This window comes from Pagrus pagrus (genome assembly GCF_965226575.1).
Source record: "Pagrus pagrus genome assembly, chromosome: 17".
NCBI classification, from domain to species: Eukaryota; Metazoa; Chordata; class Actinopteri; order Spariformes; family Sparidae; genus Pagrus; species Pagrus pagrus.
The window spans coordinates 7417684-7437473 of NC_140201.1; the positions used below are offsets into that span (position 1 = coordinate 7417684).

Consider the following 19790-nt stretch of genomic DNA (forward strand, 5'->3'; position numbering starts at 1 on the left):
TTAGACACTTCCGCCCCCCCTGGCTGCTGACCACGCCCCTTCGCGCTGATTGGCTGTTCGCTCTAAACATAATCACATGACGCGCAGTCCAACGAGACAGAAGCCGGAAGAGCCGAGCACAGAGACAGTGAGTGATGTTTGGGGAAATTTAGGATAATTTCAAACATTATTTAGGCTTTTCTCGTTCAAAATATATTAATTTTGAAAATGTTTTCTTGATTTTAACCTTCTAAATGGCGTAAAAATGCTCCTGCGCGTTTCAAAACGTGTTGAGTCACTGATTTATTTCATGTGCGTGTTGAGTAGTTAGTTAGCTTGTTCAGGCTAACTTACATAGGATTCATTGAAACTGTCTTTATCTCGTGTTTGTTCAGAGTCTGCGCTTCTCGTCTGTTTTATGCTGTTGTGCCTTTATTTCTGAGACAGTGTCCACGAGGTTATAATGAAGCGAAAGCTGTGTCGAGAGCAGGAAATGCACACAGCTTAGTTTCTGTTTCTCACATGACTGTAAACAGATGTCTGTTGATGATTGAACTATTTTTATTACATTATTACATTTTACACAAGTGTTGCTAAAAGTCCTCTAAAGTCAGGCTAAAAATAAGGATGTAATGTTAGAATGAAATATTCATGAACAGTCTGAAAGTGTCTGATATTAAATGTGCTTCAATATCAAATAAAAATAAATATAAAAATAATTCTGCATTTTTCTGTTTATTGGAATCAGTGTTTTTTAAATTTTTTATTTATTTATCTGATTGCTGATCAAATAAATCCATTTAAAAGGGCTCCCATGGCTCTGATGCATCATGCAATCCTTAAAGTAACTTCTAAATAAAGTCTGTAAATAAATATAGTCATCACAAAGTCAAATATATGCTGCCAAAAAAGTACCAGAGTGGACATTTAAAGTAGTGTAAAGCAAATATAAGCTGCACTTGATGTTTACACACATACGTTAGGTTTCTGTTTATTAGCCCAAGTCTTGCAGTTATGTCCTTATGAAATGATATGAAGTGGAAAAGGTGATTATATTATATATTATGTATTTATTTCAGGTTCCAGGATGACAGCAGCCATCTTGTGTCTCCTCCTGGCTGGTCCAGTGCTGCTGGCCGCTGGCAGCCCAGTTTATAAATCCGACAACGGGACCGTACCACTGGTGCTGTGGCACGGGATGGGTGAGTGACTGTGCTGCCTGCAACTGAACTGAACTCAGCTCTTTATTGAAGCTGCGTTATTTTTTAAACTCTGTGAAAAATTGAAATCAAGATTCCTTTCCCTCAAATATAAAAAGATATTATGGTTAATGCATTTCTCTGCAAAATTCAGACTGACATTTTCGTTATCCTTGAAAAGTCTGGGATCTCTGCTGAAGATGACGAGTGAGTTAAGAGTTTGTAATGATGGACTCACTGGCAACAAGTCACTGGAGTTGAATTAACTGTTTTTAACTGTACATTGTGTCTCCTTCGTGTCACAATCTTTAGGCTGTAAGGAGATGAGAAACTCAATGAAAACACTCAAAATCTTGCTTCAGAGACATATAGTTGAATAAAATAGTAATTGTTATATCTATTTCTATGCCTCAGACAGCTTTCAGAACAGAAAGAGAAAGGTATACTGCAGGAGAGCCTGGAGAGCGACTCCCACGATAATACATTATGTATCTACCCATGTTATTTCTTACATTTTGGTGAACGTGAAAGCAAAAAAACAAAAAACACGACTTCCTTCATCTACACTGACTGCAGCACTGTTGAAATACAAACCTTACCCAACCTATATTGTGAGAGAGGTGTGCTCAGGCTGCACCTTACAGTTACACTTATGACTGGAAGGTCGCTCATCAGGGGAAGTGAGAAACAACCGCCTCTTTCAGGTTCCTCATGCTGCTGTGGCTCCACTGAAACTGGACGATTTTTTTTTATATGTTCATCAGATGTTAATGTAAAGTAAATATCTGTGTGTCTACCAGGTGACAGCTGCTGTAACCCTCTCAGCATGGGAGCGATAAAGAAGATGGTGGAGGAGGAAATCTCTGGCATTTACGTGATCTCACTGATGATTGGAAAGAATGTGATTGAGGTACCTGAAAGCTTGAATTAAGTGAATATATTTACTAGCAAACAAAGCTGAATTACAGACTCATTTCTTTAAAGGTACATGAATTAATTCACTGCCTTCAGCTGAAACATCAGATCATCTTTCCCTCCTGAACAAACACTGCATACACGTGGAAATACGACATTTTTAGCCCAGAACGTCACGTGTGAACCAGAACAGTCATGAGAGAAGTGAAGAAATAGGCACAGTAGAGCTGCAGCGATTAGTCTGTCAACAGAAAAATAATCATAACTGTTACTAATAAATGAACCCTTTCATGCATGAATTATGAAATCACTTGACTTTGTTTTTAATGTTTGTTTTTATTCTTAAACAAGTGATAAGTCACACCAATAAGTTTTTATTCCTGAATCACTTTTCCACTGCAGCGGACATCACGCGTCAACGATATAAACAGTGATTCAGAAATTTAAAAAAAGGGGTAAAAACAACATTTTCAACTGGATTAAGATGTCAGAAAAACTTTCAAACAGATTTTAATAATGTTTTGCGTGTACATAGGTAAAATCTGAAGACTATTTAATGTTGCTTTTTAACCAAACTACTCGAGTATGAATTATATCATCATTTTAAATTAAACACTAGGAGGAACTGGGATTGACTTTTTTTCCTTATATTCTGACAAATAATGAATCAATCAATCTAGAAAATAATCTGCAGATTAAACAATAATGAAAATAATAATTTATTGCATACCTAATTCGATTTTAAATATTTTCTTTTCTTTTATTTTTTTTAGATTTTGTTTCACACAATATAAAGAAAAAACATACACAAACAAGAAGGATCGTTGGGGCAAAAAAACAGACCTCCAGCCAAATAATGTTAAGATATCACAAAGTTATAGAAAATCCACAATTAACATTCAGAAAATTATATGAATACATAAAAAAGAAGTCTAGAAAATAAAAAATACGAATCGAGTAAAGAAACGATGCAGAGTGTATCAGCTCAGCCACCGTAGTGGTTTTGTTAGTTGCAGCAATCGTGAGGTTTGATTGATACATCCACATGACACGTAAGGATTCCTATTCTGTGGTATTTGCAGAGCTAGTGGCTCAAGTTACATCAGAAAAATGGCCCCTTTACAACTCCACTATGTGATATTTCAGTGTTAATATTCATGGCGAAGCAGCATGACTCTGTCGCTCTTTGCTTTGATCCGTCGTAACACCGTGACGTTATCTCTCGGCTCTTCTCCTCGTGGACTGGGCTCGTTTTCTTCTTTCGATTCGTCCGTCACGCTCACAACTTTTCATGTCTCTCCTCCTGCAGGACACAGAAAATGGGTTTTTCTCGGACGTGAATGAGCAGGTGTCCACGGTGTGCAGTCAGCTGGCTCGGGACCCGAAGTTGAAGGGAGGATACAATGCTATGGGCTTCTCCCAGGGGGCACAATTTCTGTATGTAACCTCTGTTCTGGAGTCTGAATGGTTTTGTTACGTGAATGTGGCAGAAATTGGACAAATTCTGTGTTTGTGTGGTTTCTCTTCTCGCCTGATTCAACTACAAAGTGAATGAAAGGCTTAAAAAAATACCAGCACCTCTTACAACAGCGAGTCCTGAGCTTCGTTCTCAGGCCGCAGCCTCTGTTAAAACACGTTTGTCTCCCGACAAGAATGAGGAAGCTCACTTTGACTCTTCCTGGTTCCTCTGTTCACAGACGAGCTGTGGCTCAGCGCTGTCCCTCTCCACCAATGAAAACCCTGATCTCCATCGGTGGCCAGCACCAAGGTAACACCACCGTGAGAAGCCAGAACACGGGTTCAGCTCACTTCCCTGTGAAGAACATTTCATTTCTTTAATTTCTTTAACAATCACACTGAGTTAAAGTGAGCAAAAGGTTAGATTTAGTTGGCTTTTCGCCTTTTCGTGGGATGAGTTGGCAAAAACAAAACTATTTACGAGATCCAGACTCGTCCATGAAATTCTTCCTAGGTGCTTGATTTGAATTATCTGCACTGAAAGAGGAAAACTCGTGTGTAGTTCAGAAGCAGAAGCTTTTATCTGTTAGTGAAGCTGTTTGTTCACCTTTTTAGTTTTAAAGCTCAACAACCTCTCCTGGAGGTGCATTTAGCAGCTTTTCTGTAGCTTTCAGTCGTAACACGTGATCTCACTTTGTGTCTTTTTGTTGTACTGCCTTTGTGTTTGCACTGCTGACCAAATATATGTATTTCCTCTTTTAGATAACAAAGTTAAATTTGAGTTTTATATGATGACGATCTTCCTCAGCAGATGGAATTTGCTCAGTGTTACTGAATTGTAGGTGTTAAAAATGTCATAATTTCTATGTGGGTACTTGTCTCAACCTTTATTTATACTTCTTCCATCCTTTTTAAGCACTTGAACACCATGTGAATGTGAGTCATCGTTATCACACTAGACAACAAGTGCTCTGTGTGGTTTTTTTTCCATCCTCAGGAGTGTACGGGCTGCCCAGGTGTCCCGGAGAGAGCTCCCACATCTGTGACATGATACGTAAAGCTCTGAACAGCGGAGCGTACACCGACCTGATGCAGAAACAGTGAGTTGTCTTTTAGTCCCTCGTTAATGATTAAAAGTTGCTGAGCGATGCTCGTGTGTTTACCAGCCTTGATATTGTGAGCTGCACAGAACAATGGTCTGTTTGTCCCGTTGGACTGATCTGTAGCTCTGACTGGGTGTTGTGTTTGTGGTTATCAGCCTGGTGCAGGCGCAGTACTGGCACGACCCCTTAAACGACGACCTGTACAAGAAGCACAGCCGCTTCCTGGCCGACATCAATCAGGAGAGGGTGAGCGAGCCGCCGCAGCGCTTTACCAAAAGCAGATCAGACCAGGAGCCATTAACAAACAATTCAGTATAATAAGTTCAGACACTTGTTGTGTAATATCTAAAATGTTCTGCTTTCAAAGGCTGTAAATGAGACTTATAAGAAGAATCTTCAGCTGCTGGAGAAGTTTGTGATGGTCAAGTTCCTGCAGGACACTGTGGTGGATCCTGTTGATACAGAGGTAACTTACACACTTGACTTCTTTTTAAAAACATCACATCACTGTCTGATTTGTGTATGAACAGCACGTGTCTCGATCTCAAACCGTCTCGTCCCGATTCTTGCTGTAGTGGTTCGGCTTCCTGAAAACCGGCCAGGCCAAAGAGATGGAGACCCTGCAGGAGAGCGTTCTCTACAAAGAGGTAACGGTGTTTATCGTGGAGAAATACAGCTGATAAAAACCCACAAAAGACGTAAAGTGACGTTTTGAAAGACGTCAAAAAGAAATGTGAAAAATGCCAAAGTGACGGAGGGAAAGTCAGGTGAAGTTTCCTTGTCCACAAAACATTTCCGGAGTTTCACAGCAAGTCGGTGTTGCAGCACGTCTCCAGAAGCCCCGAGGTCCCACGCTGATTTGAAGCGACGCTAACACCCTTTTTTAAAAGCCTAAATCTTCACTGTAGCTGCTAAGCTGAGAGTGTTAGCGTGCATCCTGTATGAAGCTGGTGCACGAGTTTGACAGCGCAGAGGGTGTAAATAACATCTTTTCAAATCACTTTGGGATCTCGGGGCTTCTGGAGACTTGGATTACACAACCAGACCTGTGTGAAGCCATTTGTATGGGGGTGTTTTTAACGTTTTAAGTCCCCAGAAATGTTTTGCAGACTACAAATCTTCACCTGAGTAGATAACGACTGAATTCATCATACAGTATAAAGGATGTTTATGCTATAACAATCCTCTTCTGTTTTAATTTTCGTGAGAGTTCTCTGAGGTGTGAATTGTGTCCACATGCAGGATCGTCTGGGCCTGGCAGCGATGGACAAGGCTGGGAAGCTGGTTTTTCTGGCTACGGAGGGAGACCACCTCCAGTTCACCAGAGAGTGGTTCGACGCACACCTGCTGCCTTATTTACGCTGAAACGCTCCCACTAAGTCATCTCTGCGTGAATATAACAGACAACAAGTGAAGTTTCTGGAGCAATATGATGAAAATTAAGAGCAAACAAGCTTAATAACCGGAGCCGGGATGCAGAGAGCACATGATTCATTCCTTTTGCACTGATCAGTCGTCGCATGCTGATACTTTTTGTGATGCTTTGTTTAATTTTAGCAGCTAATTTGTAAGCAGGTCTTTGTTTTACTAACACTAGAATGTAAGTGTTGTTTCTAATGTGAATTCTTCTGATTAGGTCAAAATTATTCTCAGAAATGTTCAGACTTTATTTTTTAACTTTTTTTCTGTTCTAACTTGCCAACGAACCTCATTTAACATCATCTGTACATATTAAATAAAGACAAACCAATAGAAAGATGTTTTATTGCAACATTTTTTTAATGATATCTCCAGTACTAATGAGCAGAATTCTGATTTTTGGACCCAAAAAAAACAAAATGAAAGGAGGTAAAACAAAGACGACAGGAAAGAAAATACAGCAAAGAGCTTCATCGTGACGATGTGGAGAGACGACGGTGGTCAGGCTAATATTTTTAATTCATATCTATACAGATGATTACAGCAGATGTTTCCTTTCTAGAGGTGGAGGTGAAGCGTCTAGCGATCAATGATTCTGTCCTTCAGTCTGTACGAACATCTCTCGGCTCTTTAATCGCCAACTTTTCCTTACGTGCCTCCTTATGTGGAATGTTTTTTAATACTCGGGAATGTCCTATGTGTAGAATTAATGGAAAGCACATGGAATGATCATTTTTAATTGCTCCAACATCACCTAAATGGAGAGTTTCATGATGTGACACAACTCGTTTTTAACTCTTATTTATGTGCTCTGAGTGCTGTTCATATTATTATCCACTATGAATATTAATATCATTATGGTCAACATCAGCAGAGATGATATGGGTGCTTTTATCCTCTGAAAAAAAAGGGCTGTTTGACAAGAAACCTCTTAGGAATCACACCAGCCCCTCCTGACCAGGAAGAGGAGAAAGAAAAGAAGAGCAGCCTGAAGCGTCCTGATTGGCTGCCGTGCTTTTGTCGCAGAGGAATCAATATCCCTGTTCCCGGGTCGGCTATTCTACCTAATAAATTTAGCTTAGCATTATCCAGATAGATTTAAAAAATATATATATAGAGCATCCCAGCTATTGGCAAAACTCGTGAATGTTTTTTGAAAAGTGCTCACAGGCTCAGAGGGGAAACCAATTTGAATGACAAGCTGCTCCCTGCTGATTGGCTGGAGGATTTGCTCCAGATAAAAGCGAGCAGTCCTCTCATTGGCTTATGGAAGGGACAGCTTAAGCTGTGATTGGCTGATACGGAAGGAGGAAGGAGGGGGGGAGAGATAAAACGCATGAGGTCCAAATCTCAGTCTACAGTGTGAGAGTTAGCTGGTGGGGTTGGTGGATCAGTCAGGAAGGCATTTGCAAAAAAAGGGTGGGGATGGTGTCGAGGAGGGGTGGCCATTTTTCATGCTGCCCAAGTCTACCCGGCGATCTCTGTTGCTGTGGTGACGAGCTTCTTGCCGTCCCAGACGGTCTTGAACTGCTCGGGAACGGGGCACTCCGTCTGAGAGAGGGGGGAAGAGAAGAGAAGTCCAGGTGAAATTCATATCTCACATGCAGGATGAATCTGGAAATACTCTATTTTATTTTTGTCAACAAAACTCATGAAAGGACCAAAAACCAACACAACCGTGTTAATCTGTCTTTAAATATTGTTGAACTAAGGACTTGTCCACCTGTATACACATGAGAATGCCAAGAGGAAGAAGGTGTATCAGGGTTTGGATACTAAGACAATTCACGTCACTTAATTGTTGTTTTTGTTGACAATAAGACAAATATAGAATATCACCAGACTTGTCCTTTAACAATTTTTTAAATGTCCCCCCCTGAAAGGAAACTCACGAAGTCTCCGTCATTGGCGGGGACCAGGATGTTCATCTCTGAGCTCTTGGCGCTGACGATCTCACAGCTGATAGAGTCTTTGCTCAGGTAGACGTGGCAACCGTCCGTCTTGTTGATGGAGATAGTGGGGACCTTACCCATGACCTGCATACACAAAGGCAACAAAATTAACATGACGGCTGCTGGATTTATTTCTGCTGTATCCGATGAGACACGTTTCTGCACTCAACCCAAGATTTCAGTGAACAGTGGAGCTGCACTGTAGCCCAAAACTGAGCAGCTTTTATTGTGTAACTACATGAATATAAATCAGGGTGTTCATGAAAAATGCATTGATATTCAGCCAAAAACAGCTGAAGAGTGACAGGACGGCAGAGACCGCTGGGTGAGATCATGAAATTCAACAAAGCCAGTGGGTGTGATCCAAATATCAACATCTCACTGCAGTCTGCCGATTCACAGGGAGTTCCTTGTGTCCGTTACATGAGGCTTTTCCACACCGAGTCAAACCATGCCACGCCGATTTGCTTTTCCATTTCCAATTTTTCCACACCGAGTTCAGCCGAACCACACCTCCAAGCGATCGTGGCCAAAGCGGGACGACCCCACTTCTCCCCTAAAAACAAGCCTGTTGTGATCGTGAGACTCACGTTTGGAGACACGAGAAAAAGGCGTTTGTCCCGATGCTACTAGCTCTCTGTGGTCTGAAGTTTAGCTCCTCTCCTCTCCCATTTGTATTTTCAGACATCTGCTGTCTTTTTACCGTTTCATCCTGTTCACTTCCAGCTGTTCCAGGAGTTATGTTAAGTTATTGCTGGTGAAAACCCAAAATCTTCAAGAGGAACAATGTCAGCAGAAATGGAGGATATTTATATATTAACTAGAATTAATTGGATTGATTGGTTTTGTGGCAACAGGACAATCCAGACCTTTCAGTGCGTGTTTTTTCTTTTTGTATACATGTGTACTTTATGGTAAAATTAATAAAAACACTGCATGTTGTACACACCTGGATCTTGACATCCTTGCAGTTGATGATATCTACGATGCCCACGACATTGTCAAACACCAGGCCCATTTTCTTACAGTTGTCTGATGGAGAGAAACAAATACATATTTAGATGACAGACGTATGCAAGTCAAATGTATTATTTGACGTTTATGTCTAAATGTCCAGGAGGAAGGTCTCTGTAAGAGTTAGTCACTTCTGTTATTATTCATCTGATTTCTATTTGTGGGTTAATCATGATTACGTTTTGGAGGATGTGCGCAGGAAGTATATCATCATAGATTGATGGACTTGAGCCCAGAGTCATTTGTTTACATTTTTGCAAATTGGCACCATTTAAAGCATGCTGAATTAGCAATTAGCAGTTCCTGTTCGCACTGTACCCATGGATGTACAGACAACCATCACTGGATTACTGTGAAACTGCAGAAAACTTAAAATTGTGATGATTCTCAGGCAAGTTCTGGAGTAACAGGAGCCTCTTTCTGTGATTTCTAAGCAGATTTATTTGTATCAACAATGGACATATGGAGAGAATGATATCCTTCAGAAAATCTAAGTTAATCTAAATGTGTATTATGTCCGTTTCTTCAGATTTGACTGAGCAATGTCTCTGACAAACAGAAGTTTAAGTACCATAATTCCCTCTGTGAGCTGTGTGTGTGCTCCAACTGTTGACAGAGTCGATCAGCGAGCCAAAACACAACAACTAACTTCCTGTTTTCAGACCACAGACAAACACCTGTCCCTTTCACCTCACATCTCGCCCTGGCTGACGAGCGACTTCACCTTCCTCTAAATATCCGACGCACGGTTTCGTTCTTACCTAAAGTGATGGAGTTGATTTTGCCCTTGACCTGCAGGGTGCTCTTGTTACACTTGAAGGCATAGACCACTTGTTTCAGCTCAGTGTCGTTGATCACCAGGCCCTGCGCTCCCTCTTGGTTCTCCTGCAGAAGGCAAGAAGAAGAAAAACGTTAAGAAAATAGAGCCAAAGAGTAAATTAGAAAATATGTGATTAAAGCAGGATGAAACAATGGAGTTACTACGGTATAAAATGTTGTTTTTCTGGTTCAGAGACTAATAGTTGTACAATGCTTTTGCTTTTCCATGGAAACTACTTACAAAGTAACTTTTAAGTGAGTGAACCAACAACTCACCACTTTCCACTTCTTCCCATCCAGCTCCAACACGGGGGGCAGCGTGCGAGTCGGGGTGGCAGTCGCGGCAGGTCGGGCAGCAGGGGAAGCGAAAGGTTTCGGTCCGGTACGTACGCCAGCACCTTGACCCCTCAGGTTAGGATTCTTGTGAGTCTTCTGGTCGTCGCTCACATGCTTCAGGCCTGGAGAGGTCAAGGAAGACAGGAAGAGAGACACAGTGAGACAGAGAGTAGATGTCACAAAAATTCAGATGGAGATATTTTACTTTTTACTCAATTACAATTATTTGACACACAGTACAGTATTTTACTTTTGGGAGTACATGTTGTGACTCATGCTTTCATGATCGAGTTCACTCAGACTACCTACCGCTGGTGATGTTGGACCCCTTGTTGATGGCGGCGAACAAAGCGTTACGGTCGTCGGGACCACCAGCATCGCCGGCGCCGCCAGAGGATCCGCCAAAGTCCATGGGGGGAGGAGGTCCGGGGGGAGGTGGGGGAGGGGCTCCACCGGCAGGAGCCCTAGGGGGAGCGGCAGAGGCCGAAGCTACGGGACCCTGAGGTGGACAGAAAATTAGAAACGCCGTATTTGAATCTAATGTCACAACACGAGTCAGCTGATATTCTATAACAGTTGTGCTTAGAAGAAGTTGTGTAAACAACCAACAAGAATAAAGCTGGCTTTGATTTTGCTTGCAATCACTTTCCATGAACCTTCATAAGCCGCGTTTCCTCCTAACCGTGAAGAAAATTTGACGCAACCTTTTAAAATATCAGAAAAATTAAATTAGATAATTTTGTTCATTTCTTTTAACCGGTCTGAAGCGAATAAGCTAGGCTATGCAAAGTGTAGAGTCATCAGAAGATGGGAGTATAGGCTACATTATGCACAGCTGTGATGAAACAAACCAGTTGTCTGCAATCGCTGATGGAGCTCCAAGAAGAAAAAGGAGACGTTTGTGTGCTAGCTTCAGTTTGGTTTTCTTTACGGTTCCATTTCTGTCAATTTTGTATAATTTTATCCCCATTTAGGAACTTAAGTAGGTTAAATCATTGTCTTTGATTGGCTCCTCCTGCCCTGAACATACTGTTATAAACTTTCACTTCACTGAGAATGAGTTCGATAGATACGTCTTACCCGTCACAATCCGCGAAGTACATTGTTACTCGCAAGTAGGCTATTTTAGGGGTTGTTAAGCGTGATTCTTGGAGGACTCACAGTCTTGCTCCAGGCCAGTCCAGTGGTGTGGTGATCTTTGACGTATTTCTGCAGATCAGTCCAGATGGCGACATAGGCCTTCACCCAGTCCACATGTGTCTTGTCCCTGAGAGGAAGAGATGGAAACAGGATTGTCTGTTATTATTTTGTCTCATTTCCCTTCTTGAGCAGTTTATTGTTCCTTTTCTCTGCATCCCACAGGAAAACACAATGCGTGAGACAGTCCGCACACAAACATAACCAGACATTTACTACTTAAAATAGAGCACATAACATTCTCCAACCCACGTTGACCACTGAGCCCAGATCTCATACACCGTGAATGTTTTGATCCTTGTGTTTGTATACAGCATTACTGTTTTGCATTCAACTCTGCAGAGAGTTTACTAACACAATGAGTAAAGGCTTGTTCATTATTTTTGGTGCAACTGATCAGCATAAACAGGCTGATTTTAGCCTAAATAACGTCTACCTTCCAGCTTGACTGCAAAACACAAAGTGCTTTGAGTTAAGGTTCAAATACAGGAAGTACCAGCATGTGTCTGCGTGTCGTGTGGCAGTGCTGACTCAGTAAAACCGAACTTTAAAAAAAAAGAGCCTAGAGGAAGGAAAGATGGAAGACAGATGGCTTGGCTGGATATGAAAGTTTATCTCGACTCTTTAAGTCATCCAACGTTACAACATTTAAAACACAAATGATGCAGTTAAAAAAGAAACAAATTGCAGAAGGAAGCCCACTAGATTGTTGTGTAACGTCTAAAGTTAACGTCACTGCTGCAGACAAAGGAGGAAACGCAACATAACAAAGTTTTGCTTACTTTTCCTTGTAATCCTTGAGCACGCGGTTGCCGTAGAACATGGAGGCGTCCTGCATCTCTTTAACGTAGGGGCCGGGCTTTGGAGCCTGGGGCACAAAGACAAAAAAACACAAATGAATCAGCAGTTTCACATTTTGGGGAATAAACAACATATTTGCTGTATTGCAGAGAGTAAGATGAGTGTGGAGCTGCCGTCTCTAGCTTCATATTGAGCCTACAAACATGACTGGTATCGACCTTCTCATCAAACTCTCAGCGACAAGGTGAAGCTAAAGTGATAAATTCAAATAAAAGGCCACGTTTATAACGAGATCTCCAAGATATTAGAGTAGGCGTCAGAAGAATGAATGTGTCTATTATGGCCGTTTGAAAAGCCGATGTTTTATTCATCAGGATCAAACACGACAACAAACAAAGAGTTAATCATCCAAACTAACAGTGGAGCTCTGTTGCTGGTGCCAGCCAAGAAACTGTTGTTCACCAGACAGCGATGACAGAATCAAAGAGAGGCTTGTTTCCGGCCTTTATAAACTCATTTATCTGCCCACACACACACAGTTAGTCTCTGTAACACACAAACCACAGTCACAAAATCCTGCCCAACTTACAATGGCAACCCATCCGAGGGCCGGTACGCTCTCGCTCACAGTGGAGAGGTGGTTGAAGAGCTGCGAGCTGCGGTTCTTCTCGCGAAACTGCTGCACTTCGGCGATCAGGTCGCTTATCGGCTTCAGGAGCCTGGCCAACACATCCTGCAGAGGAGAGAGACGACACAAAGTTTCACTCAGATGGTGGATTTTAGCAACTTTTAGATTTATTTGTATTGAGGAGACTTTTTGTACCAACAAGAACATTCTACATATTCAAAAAAAGATATTTGTTGCAGTATTTTTTTCTTTTTTCTTTTTCTGTCATTACTGTGGAGAATATAATTAGAGATGCAACTGGCCAGGGACCAGAATCGGGCGATGTTAAGCATGAACAGCGACCGGCCAGGGAGTGCCAGACATATCCGATTCTGTGCCGGACGGATTTATACATATCTCACCCGCCCGCCAGTCGACAGACAGATACAAAATATTTTATGTAACTTTCCTACATTATGTGCACATGTTTAATTTCAGCTCAGTGCAAGTCTTTTCTTCTGCTGCCCGTGCATGTGCTTCCACTGCAGGTCCACAAACGGACACAACAGAGCAGAGACACGGACGTTGCTAGAGTTAACAACATGATATGTTGTGATCTGTTGCACCGGTTTTCTGATTAAGTACAATAAATATATCTAGTGTTGCTGTTAATGGAGGAAGTCTTCTTATGTCTGTAAAGTGATTAATAAAGTATGTCTTCTTCTTCTTCTTCTTAAAAATGAGGCTCTTTTGCATCAAGTATAAAACCAGCTGGAATATTCAACAGTCAACAGAGAGTGAAGGGTCTGTAAGCGTAATATATTGATTAATTGCTGTTCAGTTAATGAGACGTTAACTGACCGAGCGTTAACGAGCTGTGTTGAACTTACATCGCTGGGCTTCTGGCTGGTGGAGGCAATCGCCAGGAACTGTCTCTGAGCTTTGAACGCCCGCTCCATCATATCTGCCTGGAAGTGAAACAGAAATACGTGAAGAACGAACGATCATCCCGGGGTTTTTACATGCTTCTTCCTCCTTCCTCTAACTATTACAGTACTCACAGGACAAACATGCATACGACACCTGCATTAATCTGCCTTCAGAGGTAGTTAAAAAACAATATAAAAAGATAGACTTCTAAAAATCACAAGCAGAGATATGTGCAATTTGTAGTAATTATATATGTAAATAAAATATGTAGAAACGCAGAGACTGACTGACTGTCTGATTGAAACTTACATGTTTCTGGACATCGCCCCCGATCTTCTTGCTGAGGGAAAGGTACTCGGCCATGGCACTGTTGAGGATCACGTCATAGGCCTCGACGTACGCCGATACAGCTACAGAAGAAAAACAAGGCATTTAAAGCAATCGTGTAACTTCACCTTAAAATAACAGCTTTTGTAATAGGGTGAATGGTGTCTGATGTAGTGAGTTTTGCTTGTAGTTAGCCCCTACATTACGCATACTTAAAATGATTTACCTGCCTAAAAGTGAGAGACATGATCATTAGACATCTCTTTCTACAATAGTGATACTTGATCTTTACCTCCACCAGCTGAGCCTCCAGCACTGCCTCCATGGCCTGAGACCGACTCCAGACGACTCACTGCCACCTCCAGCCGCTGCACCAAACTCGCCAACTCAGCCATACCTGTGAGACGGAGAGGGTCGTGAAGAAAGGCGCAAACAATGGAGAAGTTAAGCACGAGCTCAAAGGACCCAGTGACAACACAAGGGTGATAATAATACAGACGTAACAATTCATTAAATGATAAAATATGCTATAATGATAATAATGTTTGTGCCAACTGACCCACCGATGGTCATCAAGGGGTTAACGACTATAGTTCAGTTTGTACTTCCTGTTCTAGTAGTCTTCTAATTGGGGACTGAATTTCTCTCGAGACCCGAGGTGACAGCAATTACTGCAATTAAAAAGTAGCTTCTTTGGTAGGATAGCGAACAGCAGTGCTCTGGATACTGGGCATGTTTTCCCTTGGTTGATTTAGTCCTACGAGGTTTGATAGAAAAAGTGTGTGACTGCCTGCAATCAGATGTTGATTCAGATGATTTTCTCACTGGTGAATGTGCAATTTTGGGTCGTTTCTTACACTGTGAGACACATCTTCCAATTTAGAGCTTCATTTATTTTTTATTTCACATCACAAAAGGTACGGTTCACTAGATATTCACTGCTCCCTCTAACATGACTGGCATCTGACAATCTGGGGCTGCAACAAACAATCCCAGTATTGATTAATCTTCTCATTATCTAATTTTCACAATTTCCTACACTCAACGGAGTAATGATCCAAAATCAAAAGATGCCATGTGAAAATGTTGATCCACATCATCATCAAGTTGTTGTTAAGTCATGTTTTACTTTTATTGTGTCACTGAACTTATACGGTTAACATTATTACAATTATTTGTGTTGTTCCTATTTGTTGAGGCCAAAAGGAAGGGGTGAAATGTGACTTGTTGTGTTAAATGTGCAGATGAGATCATCTCATATCAATTGCAGGCCCTTAAACTGAATCAAAAAATCATACTGTGGCAGGCATTATGATATCTGTAAATATCATATCGTCGACTTAAGAATGATTTCCATCCCTGGTGTTTATCATTTTTGATTTTAATCTTTTCCTTTTGGCTTACGACTCATCAAAATAGGTACAATTATTAGGTAATCACTAACAAGGGTTACAGAAGACATTTCCTCTCTTCTTTTCTAGCTTGTTATTCATCTTGTGACCCACTCAGCTTTATCTTGCGACACCTACTTTGCAAGATGGGCTAATGCATCAGCAGTCCACAGAGTGTGACAAGAAAATTCACTGCAGTCATTATCCTACACTGCCTGCAGACCCTGCTCTCCAGAGTTTGTATACATACTCCCAAAAATGTACATTTTCACTGTTTAAGAGAGCCCTTTACAAGCACTCCATCTTTAGAGTGATTGAGTAACAAAAAAAGGAGGAAAGACGAAGCAGGTCAGGACTTGCTGAGTGAAGGTATGTGGATCATTATGTTACTGCAGACTGTGCAGACCTGCCCTGTTATCCAAACTATGTCGTTTGCAGATTCTTCAACGTTTCACAACAAAAATGGCGCAGCTATAGTCCAAATATAGTCTGTATAGTTCGTGTGCCAACATGCAAACCGATTCCCTTCTTTACCCCTTTAAGTACAAGATTAACTAACTTCAATCCAAGTCTAGCATAGACTTACACACACACCTTATGAGAGGCTAACATTACATAAGAAGGCGGTAACCTGACGCTGCCTTTACTGCTCGGACTGAGAGTCTTTCCAGTCTCAGGTACTTACACCTGGCCGACGGTGAATGGAGGCACACAGGCCACTCTCACTAATGAGTCCACGCAAGATAAAGCTGCCGTCTCACTTTCACTACAGAGGGACTGAACTAAATCTGTAGATATCTAATGACTGAGAGGGCAATTAACCATTTTGGCTGTGATAGACAAAGGCAGAGGAGCGTTTGCTCGCACTTTCCCAGTTATAATACGGGAGGTTACAGACTTTTAGTTGTATAAATGGGTTGAGATCTTATTAGAAAACATAAGAGTAGGGCTGGGCATCAAACAACAAACAATAATCTGGTACCAAAATGACTGGTCCAACTCATAATCTAGTTTTCTTGCCCTTTGATCAGACAGTTCCTGATCTAATCAAATAAATTGCCAATTTTAGACGGTCCAGTTTAGGTGAACTTCCTACCTTACCTTATTCATTAGGGCTGGCTATCAAACCTAAATACTTCTTTGGTCAGAAATGTGGCATGGCTGTTAAATGAAGTCATACTGACAGGGCAGTGTGTCAGCAGCATTGTATTACTCCTGGTTCAGGAGGAGAGGTGGTGATGATAGTAAGAGTCTTTGTGTTTTGAAAGTAATCAGCAGATTAATTGACAGTGACGTGGATCTTTAGCTGCAGCCCCATTTCAAAATGCCCCAACTTCCCTATTTCTGCCTCACTCACTCAGACAGAGCTGTAAAGAGAGAAAATTAGATCATAGCAGGACACAAAACCCTACGATCCTTCACCTAAATGCCTCTGACATGTTGAGAGGCGTTAATGGTTTACCTGCAGAAACCAGAGTTCAACTGCACTTCCTGGTCTCAGCTAGGAGATGACTCAACAGCAATACAGGAAGGGAGTGGCGCCTGAAGGTGTTTGTGAGGAGTATGAGACACAAGCACTTAAATGTATGAGTTGCTTTTTAAAAAAACCCCACTGCAGATGATAAACTGTTTATAAACAACACAAACAAACTTCTTCCGGTTCCTATAGAAATTGTAAATCCGTCAGCGGGACACATTTGAGCTTATTGGATTTTATTTTATTTCCTCAAGTGCACTAAAGTAAAGTGACCGCAAACTGTATGTTCAAGCAAAGTGCTGACCCTAAAGGAAACACCACTGTCAAGAAAGTAGAAACAACTTTCCAGAGACGTGCGGGCAGATATAGCAATGACTCAAGCCAGAGAGCCTGTGCCTTTCATAACATTTTCCTTAGATTCAAGCACTATAAAAGGCAAGACGTGCCTAACCACGACTTCAGAAGTGAAGGAAGCTCTCCACTTTACATTTTTCCTTCTTGTCAATGAAATCCCTCAAATGACCAACACCCACACAGAATTGATCCTACTATATTGTTTATGTATACAGATCCACAGCTGATAATGGTTTGCAAGAAAGTACAAAGTTCAAAAAAAACCTAATATTAGCATATGGCGTTTTTGGCCACGGAGGGGGCAGGGCAGTCAGAACTCACTGAGAAACAGACAGAACATTGTTGTTTGTTGTGTTTTCGATAGGGTTTGTTTTCCATAACAAAAGCTGGAGACATAACCTGCTTTATTCTTTAAATTAGATGTCAGACTAAGAATTTGAGCCTGACTGATTAGATTTTTGAGGCGAATGGCGAGTGAAAAATTCCAGTATTGATTTCTGCTGATTATACACATATCTTTGCAGGTTTCCCCTCAATTGGGATCAAAACTATGAAACTGAGGTAGATTATTTTACAGTTTAAGTATACATTTCATTATTTAAAATGACATCAGTGCACTGAAACAATACAATTCACAGGGCATTGAATTTTTGCATATTACCTCAGGCATGTTTTTATGCTTTATTATCTCACAAAAAAGTAAAGTTATAATATTGGTATTGTATATTTTTTCAACTATTTTTGTGTACTGCTATTGCAATTGTCCTTGCTGCTCAAATCTGTATGTGAAAGAAAAGACAACTGAACATAGTCTGTATTATTCCTATTTCATCTCATCACTGACTCACTGTTTTTCCCTCTCTTGAGCTGCGGTAACGAGTGAATCTCCCCAGTGAGGGATCAATAAAGTCTCATCTTATAAATGCCATATTATTATGAAATAAAGCTCAGTACACTTTGTTCTGCAGACGGGCGTGTGTGCTACTTTTTTTGCCTTTTGAAAACTTGCCAAAGGAGTTACACCAAAGATAATATCCTTTTTGATATAAAGATCTAAAGAAGGATTGCCTCCTCTACATCAAAGCTCCTGCTGGTCTTCCTCCAATATGTACAACCCTGCATACAGTATTCATAGACCTACTTTTGTGGACATGGGGTGGAAATGTTCTGCATAGAGCAACCATCAGCATGCAGGGGCAGTGAAGTAGGTTAGGCCTGCCTGAAGGGGCCAGACATTCAGACATAAAGAGGGGAGCTCCTCTATGTATTTGCATCGGATAAAACAAAAACACCAGCTCCTCTTTGTCGCAGAGGCACAAGTAGGCCAAAGCAACGACTGTGAGCTCTGACCTTCCTAACAGCCCTACTTTGGTGGGCTCAAGGCTCCGACAAATCAAGTTCAAGCCGCTGATACTAATGCGATCATCGGGGTTACAATCAAGATGGACAGGGATGCTAGCGAGGCTACGGCTAGCTAGTTAGGAGAAGAGCCGGTGGGTGTTGTGTGGAAATCTGTGCCCCTCGGTATGTGTGGTCTCCGGCAGCCTCGCGTACATTTACACACAAGCCAATCTTTCAGGAAATGTAAAAGACAGTGGATGCATTTGGACAGCTTTAACACAAGTTTTCCTTTAAATTACATTTATCTTTGAGGGAACAGTTATGCAGGGTATACAAAATGTGTCATAACACCATCGTCGACAATGAGACGCTAGCTCAATCACGTCAACCCCCCCCCTGACAAAACGTTTGCTTGACAAATCAGCAAAGAAAACGCGAAGTAAGAGTTAAAAGCGAGTTAGCTAGCTGATCAGCTTGTGTCTGTCATACATCCCCTCCCTGCTGTTCAGTGTGTGCTGTCTGTTTCGGCATTTCCTGGATTTCTGTCTCTCGCTCTCTTACACACACCCCTCCCTCTGTTAGCTAATGTTGCTCTGGTCTGCAGATTGGAGAGGAAAAAAAAACAGACATTTCAGTGACCTCATGCTAAAAAAGAAGAAGTACGAGATGAACAGGAGGTTGGAAACATTTAAAGGCACCTGCGAGTTAGCGGTTAGGCGTCGGATTGTGTGGCTAACGGTGCAGCAGCCTCGGCTAGCCGGGTGTGTGTGTTAGCATCACACATCGCCGAGTTCATTAAATAATTTCTTGAATGACTCGCGCGACGGACCGTTGCTTCTCTCGCGTGACTGCCTCGCCTTTGTTCAACCGTTGACCGCGCCACAAAACCGTTATTAAACGCAACAGCAACGCGAAGCTTACCTGCTAAACTGGTCAAGCAGTGATTTGGTGTTTTTATATCGCCGTCAAATCCGCCGTGGGGGCTGTGCAGTGAGCAGACACTCGGGGCAGACTGAGCTTCGCCTTTTTCTTCCTGTATGTCGGTGAAATTACCCAGCAGCCACCGCGCCGCGTTTCCGCCCTTGTTCGCGCAACTAATTCCTTTCCCATATAAGGAGCGTGAGAGGCAGAGGGCAGCAGTATGAGGAGAGAACAGATGAAAACAGCTGCT

At 41.7% G+C, this 19790-nt stretch overlaps 2 protein-coding genes across 2 annotated transcripts; one reads left to right on the top strand and one right to left on the bottom strand.

The window, feature by feature from the left end:
• Positions 1–62: 62 nt before the first annotated feature.
• On the top strand, positions 63–6427 carry ppt1 (palmitoyl-protein thioesterase 1 (ceroid-lipofuscinosis, neuronal 1, infantile)). Its single transcript, XM_084380089.1, has 10 exons — positions 63–127; positions 1059–1181; positions 1979–2088; positions 3403–3530; positions 3791–3861; positions 4549–4651; positions 4810–4900; positions 5022–5120; positions 5230–5301; positions 5897–6427. Exons 2-10 carry the CDS (start codon positions 1067–1069, stop codon positions 6017–6019), a joined length of 912 nt encoding a protein of 303 aa, XP_084236215.1. The 5' UTR covers positions 63–127; positions 1059–1066; the 3' UTR covers positions 6020–6427.
• On the bottom strand, positions 6402–19671 carry cap1 (CAP, adenylate cyclase-associated protein 1 (yeast)). The gene is made up of 13 exons (XM_084380086.1): positions 19541–19671; positions 14349–14453; positions 14039–14139; positions 13690–13767; positions 12782–12925; positions 12174–12259; positions 11356–11461; positions 10504–10693; positions 10135–10316; positions 9801–9924; positions 8975–9057; positions 7966–8109; positions 6402–7624 (listed from the first exon to the last, which is right to left on the bottom strand). Exons 2-13 carry the CDS (start codon positions 14449–14451, stop codon positions 7541–7543), a joined length of 1425 nt encoding a protein of 474 aa, XP_084236212.1. The 5' UTR covers positions 14452–14453; positions 19541–19671; the 3' UTR covers positions 6402–7540.
• Positions 19672–19790: the final 119 nt, after the last annotated feature.

Coding starts and splice junctions, on each gene's coding strand:
- ppt1 (XM_084380089.1), top strand. CDS start 1,067: ATGACAGCAGCCATCTTGTGTCTCCTCCTGGCTGGTCCAGTGCTGCTG. Junction 3,531..3,790: donor TCCCAGGGGGCACAATTTCT/GTATGTAACCTC, acceptor CTCTGTTCACAG/ACGAGCTGTGGCTCAGCGCT. Junction 4,901..5,021: donor CCGACATCAATCAGGAGAGG/GTGAGCGAGCCG, acceptor CTGCTTTCAAAG/GCTGTAAATGAGACTTATAA.
- cap1 (XM_084380086.1), bottom strand. CDS start 14,451: ATGGCTGAGTTGGCGAGTTTGGTGCAGCGGCTGGAGGTGGCAGTGAGT. Junction 14,140..14,348: donor TGGAGGCTCAGCTGGTGGAG/GTAAAGATCAAG, acceptor TTTCTTCTGTAG/CTGTATCGGCGTACGTCGAG. Junction 9,058..9,800: donor AATCAACTCCATCACTTTAG/GTAAGAACGAAA, acceptor TCTCTCCATCAG/ACAACTGTAAGAAAATGGGC.